At 38.2% G+C, this 24,835-nt stretch overlaps 1 protein-coding gene across 1 annotated transcript in view; it reads right to left on the bottom strand.

The window, feature by feature from the left end:
* The window catches only part of LOC121300733 (A disintegrin and metalloproteinase with thrombospondin motifs 6), an 82,219-nt gene that overhangs the window by 22,224 nt on the left and 35,160 nt on the right, over nucleotides 1–24,835 (bottom strand). Inside the window, exons 10-15 of the mRNA XM_041229502.1 lie at nucleotides 22,998–23,139; nucleotides 15,404–15,511; nucleotides 9,311–9,456; nucleotides 7,012–7,075; nucleotides 3,914–4,016; nucleotides 1,756–1,889 (exon numbers count right to left, since the gene is read on the bottom strand). Coding sequence (XP_041085436.1) covers nucleotides 1,756–1,889; nucleotides 3,914–4,016; nucleotides 7,012–7,075; nucleotides 9,311–9,456; nucleotides 15,404–15,511; nucleotides 22,998–23,139 — 697 coding nt within the window. The remainder of the gene's footprint in view (nucleotides 1–1,755; nucleotides 1,890–3,913; nucleotides 4,017–7,011; nucleotides 7,076–9,310; nucleotides 9,457–15,403; nucleotides 15,512–22,997; nucleotides 23,140–24,835) is intronic.

Here is a 24,835-nt window from a genome sequence, read left to right as displayed (position 1 = left end):
GAGCTGAACGTTCACGGTCCCCCCGTCTGGGCACTGGATGCACGGGCTCCTCCCACTTGGGCATTAGTTCCCCCTCTGCATATTGCGTGGGGCATACGGCCATATACCCTACAGCCGGGGCACAACTCCGCCATGAGGTACCGGAAAAAGGCCTTCAAGCCGCCGTCCCCGACCTCCTCTTGTTGTTGCAGCTTTTCTCTCCCCCTTCTCCCCACCATTCTCTCTTGGGCCGGTTCCTCCTCCTCCTCATAGTGGCGGAAGGGACAGTTTGCAAACAGATGGTCCTGGTCGCAGAGGAGGCACCCCGGCGATGGCTTGTTATATCGCCGTGAATGTCTGTCCATTAGGCGACACTCCTCCTCCCTGTTCTTCACCTCTTTATCCTCCTTCCATCCCATTTTATTTATAATCCAAATTTTATTTTTTATTTTTTATTTTTTCCCCAAAAACTATGGTTCCCGCTCTGGTCAGCGTCTAGGAGGCGCTAGTAATCCCACAATGACACCACGTGTCATTAAGATGGCTGAGTGGGTGACGTCAGACCAGAAACAGGAACCAGGAAATAAACAACACAGAGGTGGAGTTGGGAGGAGCTGAGCGACTGGTTTCGCTCAGCATTTAATAATGAAGACAGAAAATAAAAGGTTGTAAAGACAAACAAAACACAGGACACGGCACTTTCGTCAAAATAAAGAGACAAACAAAACAGACTACACAGACAAACACGGTGAGCTGATATTTTAACTATTACTTTGATTATTACCTCCGTCTCCAATCCCGTTCTCCACTCACCGAACACACAACCCTGAGTGAGTGAAAACAAGCTGCTTTTATGCAGCTGTACCGAGATTCGATTGCTAATCAATCGTTCAATTGGAGTTGCGGTACAACTGCAAGTGAATTAATAAAGTGCAATTCCCCGTGCTCGCATATTATTACATTTTACCTGCACGTGAAGTGCTGTGCAATCCTCGTGCTTAAATACAAATATACATTTTAAACAACTCGTGTTCCACAGACCCATTTATATCCCGTGTACCAATGACTATACACCAACATTAACACACAACAGGCAACATATAACACTGAAATACACACAGGGGCGGGCAACATTGCCACAGGCTGTAAACGGCTATTACTGATAATAATAATAATATAATAATAATAATAATAATAATAATAATAATAATAATAATAATAATAATAACACAACTTGGCAAATATAAGACACTGATAAAATTGAAATACAAATACAACTTTAACTTTAAACTTACCGTGCTCAATTCTGGAAGAGCAGTAGAATTCAGATCATGCTGTACTACTGTACTAACATTCAATGCTGCCAAAATATTAGCCAGAAACAGACATTTTGGTGCTTACTACCACCACATAAACACCATGATTTCCCACTTCCCTTCTTAGTTCCACCCTAGCAGAAGATTAGGTTGGTTTTGTATGTGTATATTCAATATATATATATATATATATATATATATATATATATATATGTGTGTGTGTGTGTGTGTGTGTGTGTGTGTGTGTGTGTGTGTGTGTGTGTGTGTGTGTGTGTGTGTGTGTGTGTGTGTGTGTGTGTATGTATATATATTTCAACTGTAGGCATATCCAGGATAAAAGGGTTTAATAGAAATTGTTGTGAGGTGGACTACACCCAGCATGGTATGAGTTAACATGAGTAAAACAATATTAAAGAGTGAGACACAGATCAGCAGAACACCGGTAACACATCTCTAGTACCTTGCACTCTCCATTAATGCAGATATCCAGAGAGTCAGCATGGCAGCGTGTCCCGTCAATGACGGCAGGGGCGCGTTCTGTATAGAAATTATACCCTTCAGCTAAGCAGTTCAATGCGCAGGGTTTGACTCCACCTGTAGTAAGAACAGAAAAGAATGAGAAAAAGAGACAGCATACGTGACACACCCAACCTAAGACTAGCATGAGTTAGTTAGACATGCAAGCGCTGTACATATCTCAACTATGCAGTGCATAGCATCAGTAACCAGAAAATAACACCTTTAAGCCAAATGGTTTATGTATTGAACAAAACAGACTACATTTGATTTCCAGCATGTGCAACTACAGAGCTGACTTTCTTTCATAGGAACATAAGAAAAGTTATGAATAAGAGGAGGTCCATCAATGCTCATTCGGTTCCTAATAGCTGACTGATCCCAGAACTTGGATCCCAATGATTCAGCATTATTACTATTATAAAAATGTGGTTGTGTATATTATAGCTGGCTACAGGGTGTGGCCTCTTTATTAGGAGCCATGTATTAGGAAATAAATTAGCCACACCACGATACAACGGCACCGCGACCCTGTAAAGGATTAAGCGGTCAGTGATAATGGATAGATGGATGGATGATACAATGGTATGGAAAGTTGCTGAACAATTTGCCATGATGTGTATAAGGTCTTAACCAGTTATTTGTCAGTCAGTTGGCTGCAAAACAAGTAACAAAAAGATTTGTCAGTGTTTTAAAGGGGCATCACAGTAAGTGCCTGACTTGCCTGACTATCCCAGACTGAAAATACACATAAAAGACAAGTGTTCATCAGTCTGCATGAAGTCAGAAGTGATTGATGTGCTTAAACAGTTGCAGAACTGTATTGCACAAGCAGTTACTAAGGATCTGGCCACTCCCTACTTAAAATAGTAGTAATACATGAATCCATTCAATTAATCAATTAAAATGAATAACTATAGACAGTTGATAGTTACTATCGATAGTTGAGGTGAGATTTTTAAAAAAGCCATAAAACAAGAGTACTGTTTAACTTCTGCTACAGAAACCTGTAAACTGCAATGTAATAACAACAGCTAACCAAATAACAAACCAAATTACCTTAACATGTTTATACCTCCTTTCGAAAAACTAGAATTATACACTGTGAATACATGCCCTAATATGCTTCTTTGTTTTAGAACTCTTTTGACAGGTACAATATATTCACAAAGGTTTAATGTTTTTTTTTTTTTTTTTTTTTTTTTTTTTTTTAACTAAGCAGTCTGCATTCAATTTGTCTGAAAAAAAAAATATATATATAAAGTTCATAGCGCTTACTTTATTTATGGGCACAGGTCATTTGTTTTTTACTTCTTATTATTTAGGCAGTTCAAATGAAAAATCTAATTTTCCAAAAACTATAGTTTTGCCACGATTTGTACTGGAACTCAGTCAAAACATTCTCTGCTGATCTTGTTTTTTTGTTTGTTTTGCTACCCATTGCTGTGCCCTATTTTTCTTTCAGCATTTTCCCAATTATGTACTCAATCTATGGCTCTGGGAGAGGTGGAAAAGTCCACCGTGCCACATAAGTACATAATGAATACCTTTTGTTATCAGTTAACATCTCCTTAGTTGGCTTTCCCTGGGTAACTAATCAGTAAAGGCAAACTGCATGTGGAAAATATTAGAGATCAGAGGACATGACAATCCTGATATCTGCTATAAAACCTGCATATTGCACGCCCTGATGAAACATTCCACCCAGTTCCACCCAGTTCCACCCCAGAGCCTTTTCACAGGACAGAGCTTTTCAAATAGCTTTACTCTATAAACTAAACATTTTGTGAGTACAAAAAACAGAACAGTGGTGCAGAAGATGGTCAAACATTTTACTCCTAGGAATTTTAAGAATGTTTTATGCATCAAAGGGACTGGCTAGCTGTTTATACAAGCAGGCTATTTACCATCCAGAGCAGCAGATAGACTGTCCTTTTTAAGAAGGGTATAGACTTACCAGTTTGGACAAAGTCAAAGCGGCTCACACGCAAGTAATCCATTTGCACCATGTGCAACAACTGTTCACTATACCTGATATAGGCCCTGCAGTGCACAAAACACCCCTTAAAAAGGCATCGTTCTGCACCTTTATTAAAACTCACCTCCAGTGTATGGCTTCCAGTTGTAATACTTCCCCCGAAATGGCAGGTTGTCAAAGTCTGCACATTGCTTTTCTCGAAAATCACGGGCGCCCACTGCACAGGCCTGCAATGAATAAAAGGAAAACACTTTGTGTCACATATTTACATCAATGCACAAGGTTATACATTTACATGAGAGCTTATTTGGGGATTTCTCAAAAGAAAGAGAAGGTAAGAAACTTCACAAGTTCAAACATTGGTTTACAAGCTTCTTTAGTTTACTCAGATATAAGCTGTATGTTGAGATTATAGGTTGAATGGAGGAGAAAATAGACTTTCCTGCACCCCTCAAGTATCTCCTGGCAATGCAATATATCATACAAGAAAAGGTGCATTTTTACAAGCTGTTTTCAAACATTTACAAACAAATATTTAAAGAAATTTTAAAACACCTGTTTAAAAGATTTTTTTTTTTTTTATGGCTATGTTTTACATAGCTATCTGTAGCCATTTTAAAATAAAGATAGGAAATTGAAATATAGTGCATACAGCACACACTGTGCAGAAACTAAACTACGAAGAAAACAATTAAGAACATAATAATATTAGAGGAGGCCATTCAACCCATCTAAGCTCGTCTGGTTCCTAGTAGCTGATTGTCAAGTTGGGTCTTAATGGATCCAAGTCATTCTGCCTCAACAACAAGACTAGGTAACCCATTTCATATCCACATCAATCTGTGTGATGAAGTGTCTCATTCCCTCTGTCCTAAATCTATCTCCATTTAGTTTCCAACTGAGTCATCTGGTCCTAGTTTCTGTACTGTGCTTAAAGTAATGATTTGTGTTAACCATGTCAAGACCCCCTCCTAATTATTCTTTGTTCTGAGACAAATAGACTCAGTTCTTTCAGCCTATCTTAACAGCTTGTTCCTTAAGCCCTGGGATTAGTCTGGTTGCTCTTCATTGGACTCTTTCTCTCTTGGGTCACAAAGTAACTTTGACATTGTGGTTTGGACTACACTTTATGCCTATACTGCCATGTTTCTGCCCAGTTCTGTATGCAGTCTAAATCTTTTTAGTTTTCCTGGGTGGCTGAAAGCATGTCAGCCACTCCCCAAAGCTTTGCGTTGTCTACAAGTTTGACGTTTGCATATTATCCCTCTCTTGGGTATATGCCATCCAGACCAAGGGATTAGTCTTGCGAGGCCCCAGTCATCTTAATACTTTGGTTTGATTTATACTAAATGAGTAGGCTTGTTTAAGGACTATCTGTGTCAGGGGGCACGCTGTTGACGTCTTTAGTGGTGAAAACTTGTTCAAAGCAATGATTCAATATGTTTGGTATTGCTTTGTCATCTTACACTGCATTCCCCGTTGTCCCTTTGGCTCTTGACGTCTTATTTCTGCTGTTGTGGTATTGGAGGAACAGTTTGGGGTTATGTTTAATGTTCAAGGCAATATGGAGTCCTATATCTCTCTTTGCATGTCTAATATATTTATTTCCTTGTGTTTCTTTGTACTCTTTGTTTTACTGCGCTGTTGTATTTTTTGTACATTCAGTAGATCTCCCTTTTCTTCCTGATGCTCTGCCTGATGGATCAATTAAACCATTTTGGCAGCTGTTTGTTTAGTTTGGACATAGACTCAGTTTTGAATGTAGCTTGTATTGTAAACAGCACACATTTCTTGCAGCCAGCTGTTTTATGAACTTTTTTTTGATGATCTGGGTTCTTTCTGTTTTTAAATTGCTTTCAATTACAAAGTGGCATTTAGCACAACAAAGGCAACTCTAGTAAGAGGTATTAAAACCAGTAGGAGTCATGGTGTAGGCAGTGAAAGAAAATTAAAGTGGTCACAGTACAATGCAAGAGGGGGTTAGCTTATTGTTGAAAAAAAGAAAGCAAATGAGAATTGACCTTTCTTAAACAGCAGTTGCTGAAGAAACACGGGAGGGAGGGGAAGGGAGGGTAAAGTGCTTAAAGAAAAATAAATGCTGAAATTTCACAGAAACACTCAAAGTGTTTGTGAGCCACAGACTGGCAGCTTCCTCATCATACAAGACCTATCAGCTGATAAACCTGAACAAAGATGTGTTCACATTCCAAAAGATCAGATCTGTAATAACAAAACCAAATTCTTCCAATAATAAGACAATATTTAAAGATAACCTTTCATTGCCCGGGTTCTTTTTAAGCCTACTTTTCTGTTTCTAGGAACTACTAACACATGTATTAGGAGAAGCTTCTGGTTCAGTCTTTGATCATCTGTGGTTAGGCGACAAACATGTGGAGTTTGGAAGCTGTTGTTATTTTGTATAAGGCTTGTCAAACAGTTTACTTTAATTCAGACTTTAATTAATTCTCCTTTCTAAAGTCAATGTCCCGTTTACTCAGTCACAGGTCATGGATTCAGACCTATGGGAGTACTGTTCTTATCACCAATTAATTTGTCACCATGATAATTACCAGGAAATGCATAATGGCCATATAGTTTTAACCCTAAACACCCAAAAGCTATAGCTACAGGCTTTATAGAACCAGTGGCCTGATGAAGACTATCATTGTTTTAGTTTGTGGTTCTCAGAAAGTTAAGGAGAGAGCCTGTGGCCTGTTTAAAACCCAGAAATAAAATTTTTTTATGATAATGATGGCATATTGTGGAATGAGATAAAAATACAAGGTCCTGACCAAATGATGTGATGTGTGGACAGATCAATTAATGAGTGTGCTCTTTAAAGGGCTACTCCAAGTCAACGCTTTCAAATAAATTAATGAACACAAAGAAGCTGCTGTTTACGTGGCCCAAAGACTAAAAGAGATTCAGTTGGTATAAACAGAGGCAGATCTGAGTACCGCCATTGTTTAAATCATTAAACGGGACCCTCTGGAATAATTACACCAGCACATGAATGGTAATGTCAAAGCATGAACAATATGATTTATTTATATAAAGATGGTCTTTTGACAGCACATCTGCTGTCCAAATTAAAAATATTTGTTCTCTTTATTCTTGGTATTTTTTTTTTCTTCACATTACCTAGCCTGCCCTAGAATCTGTCGGAGTGAAACCTGTGAACCAGGTTGTGGAAAGCTGCAAGGCTGCAAGCCTTTGACTCACATCAGTATTACAGGAGCGGTAACGTTTCCTTTCCCCAAGACAGTACTTTCCTCCACCAGAAGGCCTGAAACAAATTATAATTTAAAAAAAAAAAGATTAATGAGGTACTTTCTCCTTTTTGTCAGCCCCTCCTGTCTGCCTTTTAAAAACAAGTGAATCAAAGTAAAATCCACACACCATTTTAATCAACACTGGCAGGCATCTGCACTACATTTGGGGCAGTTACCTTGTAACGAGGTTCCCCCCCAGGTAACTCACATATGGCGGCAGCTCATCACGACTACATTTGTCTCTTCTGCTGTAGAGCCCCTGTTCTCTTACAGAGAGAAGGAACTTTGTAGTACGGCCAGGTTAGAGATGAATTATTGTGTTTACTGGGATTGGAAGTTAAATAAATGGCTTCCACAGTTTACCACACAGAAACCATTTTCTGCCATTTATTTTTTTGCCTTTGTGAGAAGCATAATATAACCTGAAAACTCCACGGGTACAATTCCTGTTGCTTATCTGGAAAACATCTCCCAATTAGTTGATGGCTGCCTGTTGTTTGAATCAGAGGAATGTGCCCCTTGTTAGCAATGCAGTTTGTGGTCCAAGCCCAAGCTCCCCCAGTGACCATCCAGCAGCCTTGCCAGCTTAGCTTTCAGGTCAACTGGTTTTCCCCAGTCAAATTCATTCAGCCAAGAAGGCTGCTGCATTTGATTAGATAATTAATGATATCTGGCAAAATGTAAATATAATTCCAGTGCTTTTTTTGTCTTTTCTTTCTTTTACAATCATAGATTTAAAAATAAAATGGAAAAAACAGAAATCTTGTTTCCCTGGAGGCCATGAACATGACAACAACAAATATTCAGTTAAATTAAAAAAAAAAATTAATGTATTTTGTGTTTTATCAGTGTTCAACATAATAGTCTGGTCCATTTCTCCTACATTTTAACATTTAAACTAAGAATTACCTTTATTAATCGTAGCATCATGGTAGTACTTCTACCTCACAATGCAAACCATTGTACCAGTGTATGAATTTAACTTAGAGAGCAGATTTCCATATTTTATCTTGCACTGTCAGCAATAATGATAACAAATCTACTGACGTACTAACTATGGAGACCAAACAAAGCTTGTGGAAGGGTTGATATGCTTAGACTCTACAGCAAACACTGGGTTAAATTAGGTGGAGAATCAGGGAAATTAAAGGCAGACTCAAAAATAAGATTTGTGTTATGCATTTACCATCAATATATAATAAATTAGTCAGGCTTTGTTGCGTGTTGTTGCAGTAATGATACATAATGTGGGTATTTCTAAATGTGATGCTGGTGTGCCTGTTGCCTGGTTATCACCTCATATTCAGGAGAACAGCATTGAATAATAAATAAATATCAAATGAATTATCCACTTTAGTTCAGCACTGCATCCTAATCAATAATGACAGTTTAAGAGAGGTGACAAGGACAAGAGAGCTATGATTCCGAACCAATTTCAAATCAATTGTCAGTGATATCAGTGAGAACTTATATAGCAAGCATGTTAATGTTTTAGAACTGCTCCTGCAACTACCCAAAAAATCAGTCACACTCTCACACTCAGCATTATCATTGGAATTGAGACAATAAAACCATGCTGCTTATTGAGGTGCCAGGACTGAAATACGTTCTTAATTGTATCTCTGTGGCCAGTGACTGCTGTGTGTTGTTCGTATGCTGTAAAAATACTGAGCTGTGTAGCACCAAAATTCTCGTGTTTGTATGGGATACCCAATATCAAGATACGCTGCATAATATCGACCATGGTCCCTTTTTTATGTTTACATCATGGGAGGAATTTCCACTGCACTGATTTGTACCTTGATGTTTTAAAGCTATTATTTTACACAGGTCTTACACATTACCACCCCTTGTTTCCTCTACTGCCTGACAGCAACATTGTGAAGAGAGATATTTCTGATAATATCTTGACTGTGAAATCTGAACTTACACTGTGTTTAAGAGGCTCGAGCAAACAGGTCCTGACGTTAAGTGGAGAACCTACAGTACTTTACACTATAGAAAAGTGTATTTGGGTAACGCATTTTAAACTAGCTTCTAGAACACTTGACCATGTCTGCTTGTATAAATGGTGCAACAAAATCCTATTCTATGTTTATATTGGTTTACAAAGAGTCGATTTTTTTCTAACAAAAAAGGTTCTTAGAAAGTGTCAACTGACACAATACAAATATATTTCCCTGAAAACATGAAAACAATATTGTTCCCAAATGTGTCATTTGTTGCTCTGGCTTACTTTAGCTACTTACGCTGGGCTGTCACAGTGTCTGACAGAGGAGGAGACGCCTCCCCCACAAGTCCGGCTGCACTCGCCCCAGATTGACCACGGTCCCCAGCCACCATCCAAACTCTGAGGCCAAGTGCCAAAAGGAACACAGTCTCCCTGATAGCACCACTGGGAGAGAGGGGGAGGAAAGGAACAAATACACAATTAGCTGTTCAGCTGATAGAGTAACCAGTCCACCAGGAATTACAGAGGATCTTTCTTTCACCATTTATAGGCATCAGAATTCCTGTTCCAGATAGCAAACTCAGTGTAAGTGGCTTAAAAAAAATTAAAAAAAATAAAAAACTTTTGTCAAAGTCTAATTTTGGGTAAACCTTAGATTCCTGTTCTGAACGTAATAAAACCATCAACATAGGAAACCATACTTTTGCATCTTGAAAGAGAATTTACTTAAATCTATCACGATCAAGGTTTATTACAGCAGTGATACGAAGACTTGATGGTTATTTGGGGCAAAATGGGGGAAGTGGCTAGGATACAAAAAATGATTTGTCACTGTTAAAATAGAAAGGTTTTACATTGATGGGGTAACAGCTGGTGGGGGAATGATAAATTTTTAGTCGCACAAGGAACATTTACATTTTAACTGGAAATGGTGGGTTTGATATCAAAAACAAAAACACCATCTCTGAAGAAATGCAAACATGTTATTGTCAGTGGTTTAAACAATGTGGTTCATTTTAACTGGATAACACCACTAATGGAAATTAACTCAAAGAATCAAAGAAAATAATTGTGTCTACCAACAGTAAAGCCAGTATCTCAAAGTGTGTGGTCTGCACTGACATGAACTGGTTTAAAGAGGTTTAAACAACGAGGCAGTGAAACAGTGCATTTTTACTGAACAGCACTGGTAATGGAACTTAATTAACAGTGTGTACCAAATATTAAGACAGTTCTCCAAAAACCATAAACTTATGTCACATGACCTCAATATGACAGCTATGTTAGGTCAGGGGTCACCCACACATTTAGCACGCAGTGTTTATATAATCATGTATATATGAAGTCACTACCTCAAATTAATAGGAGGCTTTGACACTAGCGGCAGCGGCATTGTTAAATTACTGGCACAAAAGGATTTATTTTGCTTGAACAATAGCCAGTATCAAATTGACCTAGTGAATCATAACATACAGTTGTTTTCCGAGTCTGAATCCAATATTTTAAAGAACCAGGTCTTTATCATCCAGAAACCAAAATATCACAAAGCCATAATAAATCCGCCATCTTAGGTCACAGGTCAAAGCAAACAGTGCCATAAGATTTTCTCCCAAGGTTTTTTCATGTGTAATGTTAAAAATGTGAATCGGTTTATATGATATCACCAGCTAAGGTAGTGTTGGCAGCATGAAACCTGTGTTTTGTAATGCAAGCCTAAGGAAGATTAGTGTTTTCACCTCGCTTCACCACATAATTAACCCATTTAGGTTGTCCAGATGGTGCATTTTTCACCAGAAGTTTTGAACAGATGCAATACTATACATAGCCGCAGAAATAACAATGGTCTTACAATGTTTTTATACATTTTGATCAGGGAACACGTTCCAGTTGCAGAAATCCAGAGGGCTAGTTGACGACAGCCCCCTTGCTCTTGGTATTTCAGTCCTCATTAGAAAACTAATTCTCATGATGGAGAGGCTTACATTTGTCCACAGTGTCATAAAGTGTAATTGAGACTCTTTCAACCCCAGATCTGGAGACAGGCAATTAAAACAATCCTTACGAAACAATCCTTACGAATCCTCCTAATGTATGTGTCTTTTGTTGGCTGTTTTTTCACAGCAGTGCTATTGAGGACCTCACAAACAATCTTACCTGCACAACAGACTCATATCCAATTCCACTATCGCCTGGAACAGGAAGTACAGAATCTTAAATCCTTTCCGTTGACCTACAGACACTTTTTTTTTTTTTTTACGGCTCTCTTTTCACTCTTTTTACTTCAAATACAAAGAAAATCAGTATAAGATAATCATCATTAAACAGTCATGTAATATTCAAAAGACAAACCATTTAAAAGAAGAATGGAAAATGAAAAAGAGGAGACAGTAAGAGAGAAAAGAGTCATTGGATGAGGGGGAACACAAGTAGACTGCCATGCTGTGAATCCACATCGCATATACAACATTTATTTATTTTTCTAATTTGAGTTAATCCGTAAGTTAATGTGAGATGGTGACAATCAAGGATAATACTGTCATCCTCCTAACAAATTTGGTAATCTCTTATATGTATTTTAATAAATATAAACATTTTCTATCACCTCATGTTTACAGTATTGACACCTACACCAACACCACTGACTGATCAAGATGGGTCTTCAGTTAAACCTACTTTCTCCCACACGGAAAACCTGAACTCTAACCACTGACATACTCAGAAACCCAAATCTCTACATTTCACTTCAAGCATACAATACTTTCAAACATCACAAGAGTCAAATCCCTCCAACTTCAATGTGCACGTTATTTACTCTTAAAGAACTCTCGGGGACCAGCTAAGAGCCCCTTTACATGCACTGGCCATTGTTTCACTCTGAGAAAAAATGCTGAAACGGTAAAATACAGTTGATTTATTTAGTGCAGCTGTTGCCACCAGTTACTGGTTTCAACTTGACCTGAACAGACTGAAATCCTGTTGATCTGGTGCCTCAGACCTGCAGGAAGCTTTAGAAAGTGTATACTCCTGTAGCCCTGTCTATACCTGACTTAAATCAAAATGTAATCTTCCTATAAACAGATCACGGTCATGAAGCCCATGAATTGTTAGACTGCATGCACTTCTGACCCTGCTTAAACGTCCTGTATTTTGTCTATCTGAAGGATCTTCAAAAAGTCTGTTCTGTAAAATGACATTCTGGGAATGAGGGTGTCATATGCAAAAGCTCCACTGGCTGGCATGAGGGTCATTTTCTTTAAACAAGAGTACACATACAATACTATAGTGGCAGCAAACGTCTTTAAAGCCCTGCAGCTAGTGCCCACTGAACAGCAGCCAGCTCTTCATCAGCGGTAAAGGATACAGAGTATCTAGCATTGCTTTTTAGCTGTTCAATAAACACTACACCGAGCTGTTCAGTCATTCTGGCTAGGCGAGACATACCAATGAACAGGGAGTGTTTAAAAAAAAAAAAACTACAGTACTTCTTAAAATGAAATACAGTAAAATCAGATCCAGCTAAAGAGCCAATCATACCTCTATAATGATGAACTCACCAGATGTTACTTTTGGTTTGACAGGCCCAAGAGATGTTATTCTTTGCTATGACAGGCCCAGCAGATATTATTTCTTGCTATGATGCATCATAAGCACACATAACACCTAAGAAAATGCATTCTCACACGCTTTGTATAATATATATATATATATATATATATATATATATATATATATATATATATTTTTTTTTTTTTTTTTTTTTTTTCATCACAATAACAAATGAGACAGCAAGAGCAATAATTCAAACTCACAACCCTACCATTCTGCGTTTAAAATAACTGTTCCTGTCGAATGAATCTAAGATTTAATGCTGACCCTTTAAAATGTGTTTTTCTTTTTGTTTTTTGTTTTTTTTCTTTTCACATTTCAAAGGGATTTCTTTGTGGCAACCTAAGAACAGGGATTAGAAGGTTGAAAACTGCCGTTTGCTGTCACAGCAAAACAAGTGTGTCAGTAGGTTAAGTACTGTATTGGCAACGGAGGGGTGAAACTACAGGAATCGGCAATGTATCACAGAGTCCTCCATCATCGCAGCCTGACAAAGCGTGTGCTGCGAGCTACTCTATAAATAGGATTACGGATGGGAGGAGACTACGTTGAAGGACAAGGACTTCTATGCACCCAAAATAGTCACTCCAAGATCTTCTTATCTGTGGGCAGACAAAGCCCAGGCATGCGGTACCTGTCTTCTCTGTCTGTTATCTTGGCTGCATCACCTATTTCAAGGCCAGCAGTGACCGCAGGAGGAGGAGGGGGCAGTAAAATAGTTCAAAAGCTCACTGTCCCGAGACAGCATGTGGAAAAGCATTAGCCGATCAGCCACTGTGCTTCTGCCAAGGAATTTTGGTGACAGATGAGGGAGTGGCATTGTTTTTGGTGGTGATTTGTAGTGGAGTATTATTGGAGCTCCAGCTTGCTAGTTGGTGTTTATTCACTCATCACTCCCAGGCAGTTTCCTGCGGCTCACATGCGAGATTATTAGCAATTATTTTCTACAAATAAACCACAGGAGTGAATTAACATGACGCATTGCAGCCTTGTTGTAAAACCAAGGGGTTTATGTTTCTTTAGATCTTAAAATAAGGTCAGCGCTTTTAAAAATGTCCACAAATACATTCAACTGCAAACAAATCTCAAAGGAAATACATGTATTACATTTTACAGCAAACCTTTAAAAAATCACCATAAAAAACATGACAAAACAAAGACCAAATATTCACTAATACAGCACAGTGAATAACTAAAGGAGATGACCCTCCATTACTCTTATTGTTTTGATACAGATTGCAATGCAGCCAGGCACATGCATTTGCAGTACACAGTAAAACTCTTTTTCTATTGGCATCAAACTGGGGCCTGAATGCCGACCAGGACACTGACCACGAACTCGCCCCTGAATGCAGCCATCAGCCGGTCATAAATACAGCGTGACGGCTGGTTAAAAGCTTTAATACTCTGCATGTAGACATCTGATTGTCATTTACAATGCACTGTAATCTTTGTTGAAACTGTCTCTCTAACCTGGCAGTGAACTGATGACCCAATCTCATTGTTTTCACAAATCCAGTCTGCATGAATGAATCCTGGGAATGGCTGCTTTGCTAGCTTTCTTATTCCAATATCAAACATAATTAAGTTATGGTAAATTATTACAGCTCTACATACAGCACCGGTACATCTTGTGTTTTGTACAGAATCTTTGTAGTATTTTTTTCCCACTACAGCAGTATGGGACTTGGAATTCTGAAAAATTGTTCTTGCATGATCCTTTGAAGGATACACAATTGACTGTTAATTAGTTATTGGTTATACTGTAAATATTTAGTCCCTAACTGCTGAGTGGGATAGACAGTGGAGTGGCCACTTGTTGCCCTGTACTCAAAAGCCATTATCCAAGGTAAGAGCATGTGAGTAACTACTCTGTTACTAGCACATGTCAAAATGAGGAAAATCTCTTGAGATTTCCTTCCCTTTTTGGTTCACTCGCCACACAGGACAGAACCAAATGTCTATCACTATGGCTTTAAAGGCAATAGGGTCTTTCTTCTACATCCTCTTCCATTCAAGACTATTCAAGAGTATTGCTATTACAAATAACCACACTGCATCTCTTTTATACACTATTATTAGGTTATGTTGAACCCCTACTCTGAACATAATCTGATAAGGTTTTGTTGAGCATTGTAGCCATTGATAAAATGATTGTTTTTTTTCTTCTACTATGTACTGTCCAGTACTGTATCTATCAGAAGTATGGCTTCTTTGTCATTACTTTGGCAGACCTCAGTGAAAGGGATTGTTTGTACACTGAATCTATAGTTACTCTTTTCTTTAATTATACCTGCATTAATAACTTTAAGCATCAATGTTATAATAATAATAATAATAATAATAAGATAAATAATAATAATAAATAATAATAATAAATTTTCTCAGAAAGTCTTTCCAGAGATCTCAAGGCGTTGTACAACACAAACACAGCAAAACAAAAATAAAATTTAGTTGTGTGTTTACAATTATAAAAAATATATATAATAATTTAAAAAGCTTTAGCATAAAAGTACATCTTCAAAAAAAAAACATCAAGAGAAGGGGCCTGCCTTACAATGAGTGGCAGTGAGTTCCATAGGCACCACCAAACCTTCACTGTTGAATTGCATTGTGCTGGACAGTTTACAATTGAGGTGGGTGTTTGTCAACAAAAGCATAGGAAGGTGTCAAATACATATTTATGTCTCAATATCACATCCTATAAATAGGCTACTTTTTAATCTATTAAGCCAGTAAGTGCAGTGAAGAGTGTGGGAGGGAGTTGTCTATTATAAATCCTTACCCCTTTCTCTATGCTTCCAGTTTGACACAAGGTTCCCTCGGCAGCCGGGATGCTGTTGGTGACACAGCGGTTATTTTTGCTAAGACACCAGAGCTCTCTACACACTTCCTAGGAAAGAAGGCAGAAGCAAGTTGATCAGAAAAATGTAGTTAAAAATATAATTTGCAGGAATTTAAAACGAGTTATTGATCTCCGTTTGATATAATACACTTTTTTTATACAGATGTAAACACTAAAAAAAAAAAAAAAACACAAGAATGTGAGCTGGAAAGCATCTGGAAAGTAAGTTTCCAAAGCCAGAAACTAAAGGTCAAGGTTATCCCCCAAATGGCTTGACAAAAAGGGCCAGGAGTGTGGCTTTAGTCTCTTATCATCTAATAAAATAACATATAACTGGCAGTCGTGGTTTGGAACATTGCAAGTAGCATGCATCTGATTTATTAAAATTCCCCTTGTGCATTACAGTGTAAGCAAAAAACAGCTGACTGCATAAAATGCTGTTGCCTAATAGACAGAAAGGACTTTGAGTGGCTCAAAAATAACAAAGGGAAATTAGAAGAACCGTCTGGTATTCGTCCAGGTTTTTTGGCCATTCTTGAAATACACAAGCTTAAACTAACATTCTACAAATGATGATGTATCGCTGCATAAAAAACGCTGCTTCATTGGAACTCTTATATATATATGCTGCTTCATTGGAACACATATATATATATTCACTATGCAACACCAGTAGTCTCTTTATCCAAAGCAAAAATATAGTGGGATCTTGAAAAGAAACATGTATTAGTTTACAGGTCAAAAGAAACAGTTATACTCCATACAAAGTGATATAACTGCACTGTTAAAGCCCTGAAAATTTCAGTGATGTGACCTGATATTACAGACAGCAGACACAGGCATGGTATGAATTACTTCCTAATGCTTCCCAAAATTAAAATTGATTTTTGTAAACATTTATTGGTTGCAAACCATGGGGTTTCCATCGGGAGCTCAATCTGAGAAATATTGAAGTCTTTGCAATGAGTCATCTCAAAGGTTTAACAGTATTAAAAGGGTTCATTACAATGAAAGGTAGTTGTATTATTAGCAATAGTCTCATAATTGAGTAGAGATTATAGGCCCATGACCTAAAGATACCTGGTTTCTAAATGGTGGTGCTTCTAAATGTATGCCATATATAAAGAAAACACAATGAACGTTCAGTAAGCACTGTAGATATTCCATGGCCGAGATTGCTGAATAAATGTATTGTCTAAGCTCTCCTTATACGTGATAGAACCGCAGAACTCCATGGAGTATAACATGCATGGTGTATTCTGTTCAAAAAACAAGTACAATGTATGGAAATTAAGTTACATTTAAACTGAAATGAAGCAGCTGAATCCAAAGAATTACTTTGCTTAGATCAAGCTCCGCATCTGCACAACGGAATTTGGCAATTTTGGTAATTTGAAACAGTGCGAACGGTATGATTCCAAACAAATATTCACTCAGCGGCATTGAATATAAAAAGAAAAATTGATGCCAGATCTCTCAACGTAAGTAAAGATGTGCGAACCTTTCAGAGTGACTGCCATTTTATATAAATATTACAAGAGAAAAAGTGAGTGATTATTAAAAAAAAGAAGTAATATATGAACTGGTTGTTTTATGGGCTCATTTTAAAATGGGAATTAAGCGCAATAGAAGACTGTGGGCCCTGGGGCGGTTTTACAAAGGGGAAACAGGTTAAGCCACTTTCTTAAACAAGTGACAGACAGGTACTTGATCATTAACCTCCTGGTTTCCTGGTTAAATAAATAAAATAAAATACATTTCACAGTTTAATGATACTTCCTTGTGCTGTCAACAGAGGCTGGGACTGCTAAGCTCTGTTTAGTCTGTATATTGTTCTTCATCTAACTGTCCATAAAAGGGTACCCCTTTTGCCTTTGGGTGAGTGCATCTGCGACTGTGCTGCACAATTTGTACAAACAAAATCGACATTGCCAGATGACCAGCCATTAGCACCAAGTAACACTTCAGTGTTTCAATGCACCACATTTGACGTTTCCATATTACACAATCAATTCACGAATTCTATTTTACAGCGATCTGCAGACTAGGAAGGAAATGGTGGACATGGCTGGGTTTGAAATATCTAGACCAGAGGTGATATTGGACTGCAAATTCATATTGACAGACTTCGCAGTTTCAAGTAGATGTGTAGCCTGGTCAAAGGTTTTATTGTTAACTAGTGGTGTCAAAACATTGTTGCCCTTTATCCACAAATGTTACTGAATATTCCTGTAACACAAGCACTCCTGCTGTGCTTCACAACATGCTGATGCTTCTTAACGCCCTTGTTTTACCCTTGATATGACTGCATTAGCAGGACCAGATTCTGCTTTGTTTGTAGTTCTGACCTCACTGTTATTTGATTTCCAATTCCTCTTGTTTTTTTTTTTACTCTAACAGCTGATTTTATATCTGGGATATAATGGTACCCAGGACATCTGGTTTGCATTTCATCTGAATGAAGGAGTCACAGATAAATACCCTGCAAACCCCCCCCCCCCCACACACACACACACACACACACACACACACACACACACACACACACACACACACACACACACACACACACACCACCACCCTACCACAGGCCTAACTGGTAGATGCCCAGGTTAACAACATCCAGGTTTGATTCATAACTAAACATTTTATGGAGGAAAGGCATATTCTGGTATACTAAATCCCTTTAAAATGTCACTTTCAAGCAACAAAAAATAAGCCTTGAGCTTCATGTGACCCTTAACCCATCATTCTTGTGAACCTCAACCTTAATTAAAACCAAAACAAGTAGCCAGCTACAACAAAGTTAACTTCTTTCTTTATCTTAGCCCTAATTAGAACAATATGCAAAAGAAAAAGTACTACATAAAGCATAGTCTTTCAGTGGTGCATGTGCAACAATCTACTGGCCGCTGTGTGGCAGGAACTTCAAAGGGTTTATAGGACATGCAGAGGATGAAAAAGGTGCACTATGAGTTATTATGCAGTGCACAGGTTTTGACCTCTAGGGCAGCATTTAATGCCCTGCCACCTCAGGTCTCCAGTGCCAGTTTGGTTAAACAAAAAAAAATAATAATAAAAATAGATTGTCATGAGAGTTAAACCTCCCACAACAGCTGTTTCCAATAAAGGAGCCTGCAAACCTTTTAAGAGACCAACATTTCAGACAGAATCACTCACAGATAGTGAAGTGATGGATTTACATTAAAATTTTTTTTAAAAAGGATGACTTCCATGATGGTTTTGGCAGTTAGTAAAGACAATGCTTTTCCAGTTATGGTTTGCGCTTCCTATCAGTTTGTTTTTACGATTTTTATTTCAGGATATCAAATAAGCAGGATATCCTAATATTGTGACTAAAATCACCGGGGGGCCCGTTCTTCGATCTTCCCACAATTCCCTCGCTAAATTTGTGACTCACAAAAAAATAGTGCTTTGGCACAAAATGAGAGATATTCCAAAATGGCACAAAGCAGTTGCGCTTGGAATATAGCAGTTTTTTGAGCAATTCGCAAATCTGTTTGTGCCTCGCAAAACCGTCTGCGCATTCACTACCAATATAGCAACTGCACACAACAGCCAAGTGAGAATGCAGAATGATGTTCAGTCACCATTAGTAATGGCATTACCCCGACAAGCTGCTGTCATTGGTGTTGCCACAGTATGTACCGATATGACAGCAGACGAGACCACACAATATATCGTGCACAAATACATATGGACCATTCAAATACACAGTTGGCTCCATAGCTAGACAAGTCGTACCATGACAAAGTCTACTGTGGTAGCACACTCTCTGATTTGTAAATGTAACGAGTTCATTCACCTGCAAGGCAAACACCAATCAAACATTTTTATATACACAATACACAGAAATGAGTTGTTATTTATTCTACTCACCCCTTTGAACAGCATGATTAAGCCCAGTTTGTAAGGTTTGGATTGGATTTTTTTTTTGTTATGCCATTTTTTTTGGTAATAATAATAATTAATTCTAAATACACTCCTAAAATGTTAATTGTAGCCTACTATGATTTCTCAATAAATGAATAGTTTCTGTACAATTAGCAACAACGACATTAAGCAGACTGGACATACATACAGCTGCATAAAAACGGCCAGAAATTACAGTTGACAGTTATTGGAACTAGCGGTGTGCAGTTATTGGAACTAGCGGCTCACAATTATCACGCAGATATTGGTATATTTGATTGCGCTATGTGTATATTGAATGTCCACCTAGAATACATTTGCATCTCATGTTTCTATTTACCGATGCACTACAGTATGCTAATAGGACCGTATTAAAGAAACAGAAGGAAGGCAGTGTGCTGGACAGAGGTGAGTGCATGTTTCCACACTCGTCTGTTGGGCATGGGAATATGGTATAAACGTTACTATGATATCTATATGCTATGGAAACAAAACAAAAAGGCTTATTGCTTGTATGTTTTTGCCGCAAATTGACTATGGTGAAGCAGTATATAGGTTTGCATCACCATCAACTTTAGGTAAACTGGACTCGCTATATCATGCAGCACTGAGGTACAAGATTTAATACTCATCATTGTATATTAAACGATTTGGTAGGCTGGACTTAATTGGCTTTATGCAGGTTGAAGCACTGGTATATTCTGGTATATACAGCTATTCAATGTAAATTATATGAATATACTTATTTAACTGAATACCTTATAGCTTCCCATAGTAACTATAGCCTCAGATATCATTATTTTTTGCATTTTAAAATCCCAAATGTGCATACTGAGGCTGGTAAAGGATCCTTTACTTATTACGCCCCATGGTCCTGGAATGAGTTCCAGTCCAAACTAAAGCTGCAGACCCAGATATCTTTATTGCAATTTAAGAGTAAACTGCAAGATTTTGTGACTGAGAGCTGTAATTGTTTTAAATAGTTGACTACTTTTGTGTATTTTGATTATTGTTTTAATTGTGATTTGCCTGTGTCTTAATTGTATTTTATTGTGTACTTGTTCATGTTGTCCGATTGACTTGCTGCTACCTGCTTGGCTAGGTCTCACTCGTAAAAGAGGTTTTAATCTCAATATGACTACAAGGATAATAAAATTAATAAATGCTACATATTAGTAGGCTGTAGCATGCATCGAGTATGGGTCACAACAATATTGATACACTTGTAAAGGGTCGCGGCTCTCTTGTATAGCAAATCAGCGCCGTAGCCACTGTGCTGGAGGTACCGGATTCAATCTCTGCCTATGCAATGCAGTTTCATTTTTTAAATATGTTATATCCTAGTATTGACTGTTGATCTATTAAAAAACTTAGGAAGATAAAAAATAGGAAGATACTGCATAGTCGGCAACCAGTTTGAATAAGGTGTCTAGAAGGGCTAGTATTCCGATAGTATCCTAATACTAAGTGGGTATTCGGTATCACGTTTTCAGAATACTGGTATCAAGAATACGGACGGATTCTTTCGGAATACCCTGTTTACATGGCATGAAATAGCAATTCAAATTTCCCACTATTCCGAATACAACTGGAATCCTGATAGAACAGGACAACTGGAACAGTCGCCCGGATAGCAATATGGGTGCAGTCAATTGCACCTACCACGCGTGGCAGGTGCGCGACCTCATAACAACCTTGCATTATCTCCTCACTGTTCTGGTACTGGGGAATTTATGTTCGTCAGCGCTTCGCAGCAACGCGGTTATGAACCAGTCGAGGTGGCGGGACACGGCTGACTGGTTGATCCCCACTATATCACCTGCTACCTTCTGGAAGGTCCCGGTAGCCAGGATACACATACAGACAGACACTACCAATTGCCCAGACAAGGCATGACTGTGCAGATTTGTTCTGGCCAGGTCATCATGCAGCATGTGGCATAGATGAGTCGAGACAATACCTGGACACAATTTGCTCATTGCTGAGCTCCTCATATGTGTGCCGAGGCCGATGCACCTTTTCAGCACATCTTCACCTAAATCGGGGTTGCTGTTGCTGGGTGTGCCTTGATTCATTCACATCCACCTGTCGACAGACACGCTGCATGCTACCCACGTTTCCCATTGTTGCCTGTTTGTAGTCAGTAAAAGAAGTGGTAGTGTGCGCGGAGTTAACGCAGTCCTTTTACAATCCTTATTCTGCGCGTCACAAACCTCGTTTTGTGCTTGGCGCATACCTTCGAATATACCAGGATCACGCATATTTTCGGTCACTCACCCCATATTGCGCGATGCATACAGTTTATTTCTGCATAGCGCAGAATGGATTGTGACGCGCAAAAGGACGTTTCGAATATGGCAACTTGGCCATTTGCGACGCGCCTACCCCTCTGCGCGGTGCGCAAACCTTTCGAATATCTTTCCCCTGCCCTATGAATTTTGCTTTTATTTTAATAATAATGTGGTATTTTAATTGCACACTGAGAGACCCGGTGGCAACATTTTGTAACTGAAGTTTCTTTAAGTTTCTTTAAGTTAGGTGACTTGTTTTCACTCCTCAGTTTTCTTTTTTGTTTGGTTTGTTTTCTTGCAATCTTTAGCCATCAATTCCAACAAAAAAGAAATGTCGAAAGTTGGCAGGCTTATACCTGTGCATGTTTCTTGAAATTTCAGTTTCTGGTCATAATTTGTGAAGCCAAAGCTACTTATTCCCTCCTCTTGCCTGGTATTCTTTCTTTACTAAATAAACATACTGTCAAGCAACTGGATTGTTCAATTCCTCCTATACATCAATAAACAATTTCTAATTTCTGCATTAGAGAGTATTTAAGTAATCTTTGGTTTTCTTTTGGTAAGAGACTTTTTTTCCCCTTTCAGGCTTGGAAAATGAAAGAATGTTTAAAATCTGCTAGTGCTTTACTATGATGTGCCTTAAGGCGCTAATAAAGCAATTATGTATTATAATAATATGTTTACTTATCCAACAATGTTGGATACCACTGTAAGAAAGGCAATTTACCAAAAGTTTAACAACCCTAACCTCGCTGTTGGTCTCTAGGGTGGCTGCGGTGGGCTTAATAATCTCCAATAATAATATTAGGCCTCAGTCCGGGCCCCCTAATTCATTCAAAGGTAATAATTCTTTGGATGCAATTAAGGGAGAAAAAACAACAAAAACACAGTATGATTTTCAAACGAGCTCATGAAAAGAGAAGCACATGCACAGCACACACACACACACACACACACACACACAGCACAGCACAGCCTATTAAAATATGATATACACCTGGACCTCTGTGCTCTCTTTCAATTGCAGACGAAGTTCTGATGACATCGTGGTGGGTTTCAATTGCAAATAATATCATTGTTTAGCAGTTACTTGATGAAGTTGAAAGAGATGGGGTGCCATGCTTCTCTAAGGAAATATATTTCTCTTTACTCTCTAATTCAGTAGTTTATTTAGTTACTTCTAATTACAATACCCTAAATACTTTCGTATGTGCTAAATTGTTATGGGAGCTGTAGTTTGTGTACTGGAATGCCAAATAAAACTGCAACTGGATTACAAAGCAAGTCACAAAGCGATTTAGACTTCTTACCCCATATTTACACTGACGGGATGTTGTACCATACTGAAAGCGACATTGCTCGTCAGCATCGTACACCTGACCTGGAGCCACGGTGGGGTACAGGAAATCTCTTTTTGGGGGTTCATTGTCCAGGCATGTCCCACGACCTGAGCTGTCAAAAAAACAAACACACAATGGGATCATTTCTTTTTGAGAGGAGCACAGATTAGCCTTACTGAACCCTCTAGAATCAACTGATTTGTCTACAGGTGTAAAAAGACACACACATCACAGATAAGGCAGGATGCCTCCAATCTACTGGACAACATACTGTAAGCTTAAAACATGAAGACAGTCCTGTTCTCTGATTGTTTTTAGTTCTGATTCTTAAAATCACACATATTTGTATTGTTGTTGTTGTTGTTGTTGTTGTTTGGTATGTAAATAGAGCAGAATGTATTTCATTACAAAAGTGAAATACATTGCTGCAGGCTGTAAGAAACACTAAGATAAGGATGTGGTTGGAACAGCAGGCTAATTCACAAGCTTCTCATGCTGGTTCACACCTAGCACAGGTCACAAGTAAAACAAGTTTGGTGGTGTGGATAAAGCGCTACTGCACAAAACCACCACACAATTTGCCATTCTCTGCTTGAGAAAGTCAAGGGACTGAATGGTATGGGGTGTTCAGGTGAGTCACACGTAGACTGTAGCAAGCACCATTGTGCCATTACCCGTCACCTTTCATAAGCTCTAAATAAAAATGTTTAAAAAAATTATAAATTCCTTTAGAACTTAAAAAAATTAACTCAACACAAAATCATTAGGCAAAGGTTTTCAATTCTCTTCCACAAAACTCTTTTTGTTTTCAATCCAAATACATCTAGTTGGAGGATGAAAATGTTCATAAAAAAACATCCAACAATGCAAGGTAGTGCCCTGGAATGTGTACAGAAGGAATGCAGTAGTAACCTTGTAGACCTGTGCAATAGCTGCCCTCCACAATGAAACAGATACTACCATGGTAACGAAAAACTGCCTGCAGGGCCTTTCAGTGCAACAGTAAAGAGTTCTCTGAAAGGAGACATGTGTAATAGGGCACAGGTCCTCTCTCATGTGCACAGGAGGTGTTTAGTCTATTTTTTCATAAAGAAATATGTAATGCTCACTGCTACACTGATCACCACCGTTTCAACTATTTTTATATTCAGCTTAACATTTTAATGCAGCAGAAAAAATAACACAAAGAAAGCCAAGGGCCAGACAGAGTCTCTTTTGTTGAGAATGCTTACACTAGACTTTAAAATGTTTTTTTTCATCCCTCGTGTTGTCATACGGATGCTTTTCTAAACTCACATTTAACCTGGAAGGCAAGTTTTTTTTTTCCTTTGCAGAGTAAATGTTTTAAGTCTGTTTTGGTACCCTTCTTCTCTTGACTCTCTGAACACAGCCAGAGCTAATTGTTTTCATATCTTTTCCACAAAATGTTTATTTAAAGAATATACTTGAAATATATGATTCCTTACAATACATATGGTTTTCAGTATAGCACACATGTTTACATTTTACCAGCAAAACGTTGCAGTGGTTAGAAATGTCTTCTGAATTTGTCAAGGTTGGATGCTTAGCAAGATAAAATTATAATCCAGGTTCAGCTGCCTACTTGATGGAGGGTTAGAGAAAATTCACCAGGAAGGACCTGTGTTAGCTGCTTAGTCCCATAGCTCCTGAGGGTGAATCAACTACTAATGATGCCCAGTATACATAACAGCCATTCAACCGGTGAGGCGCGTATTCTGATATTACAGTATTTATAGCAAATAATAACAACATTTAAAATAAACTTTTATACATAAGGTCTAAGTGTG

Source organism: Polyodon spathula, chromosome 2, assembly GCF_017654505.1.
Source record: "Polyodon spathula isolate WHYD16114869_AA chromosome 2, ASM1765450v1, whole genome shotgun sequence".
Lineage (NCBI taxonomy): Eukaryota > Metazoa > Chordata > Actinopteri > Acipenseriformes > Polyodontidae > Polyodon > Polyodon spathula.
This window is presented reverse-complemented; position numbering and strand designations above follow the sequence as displayed.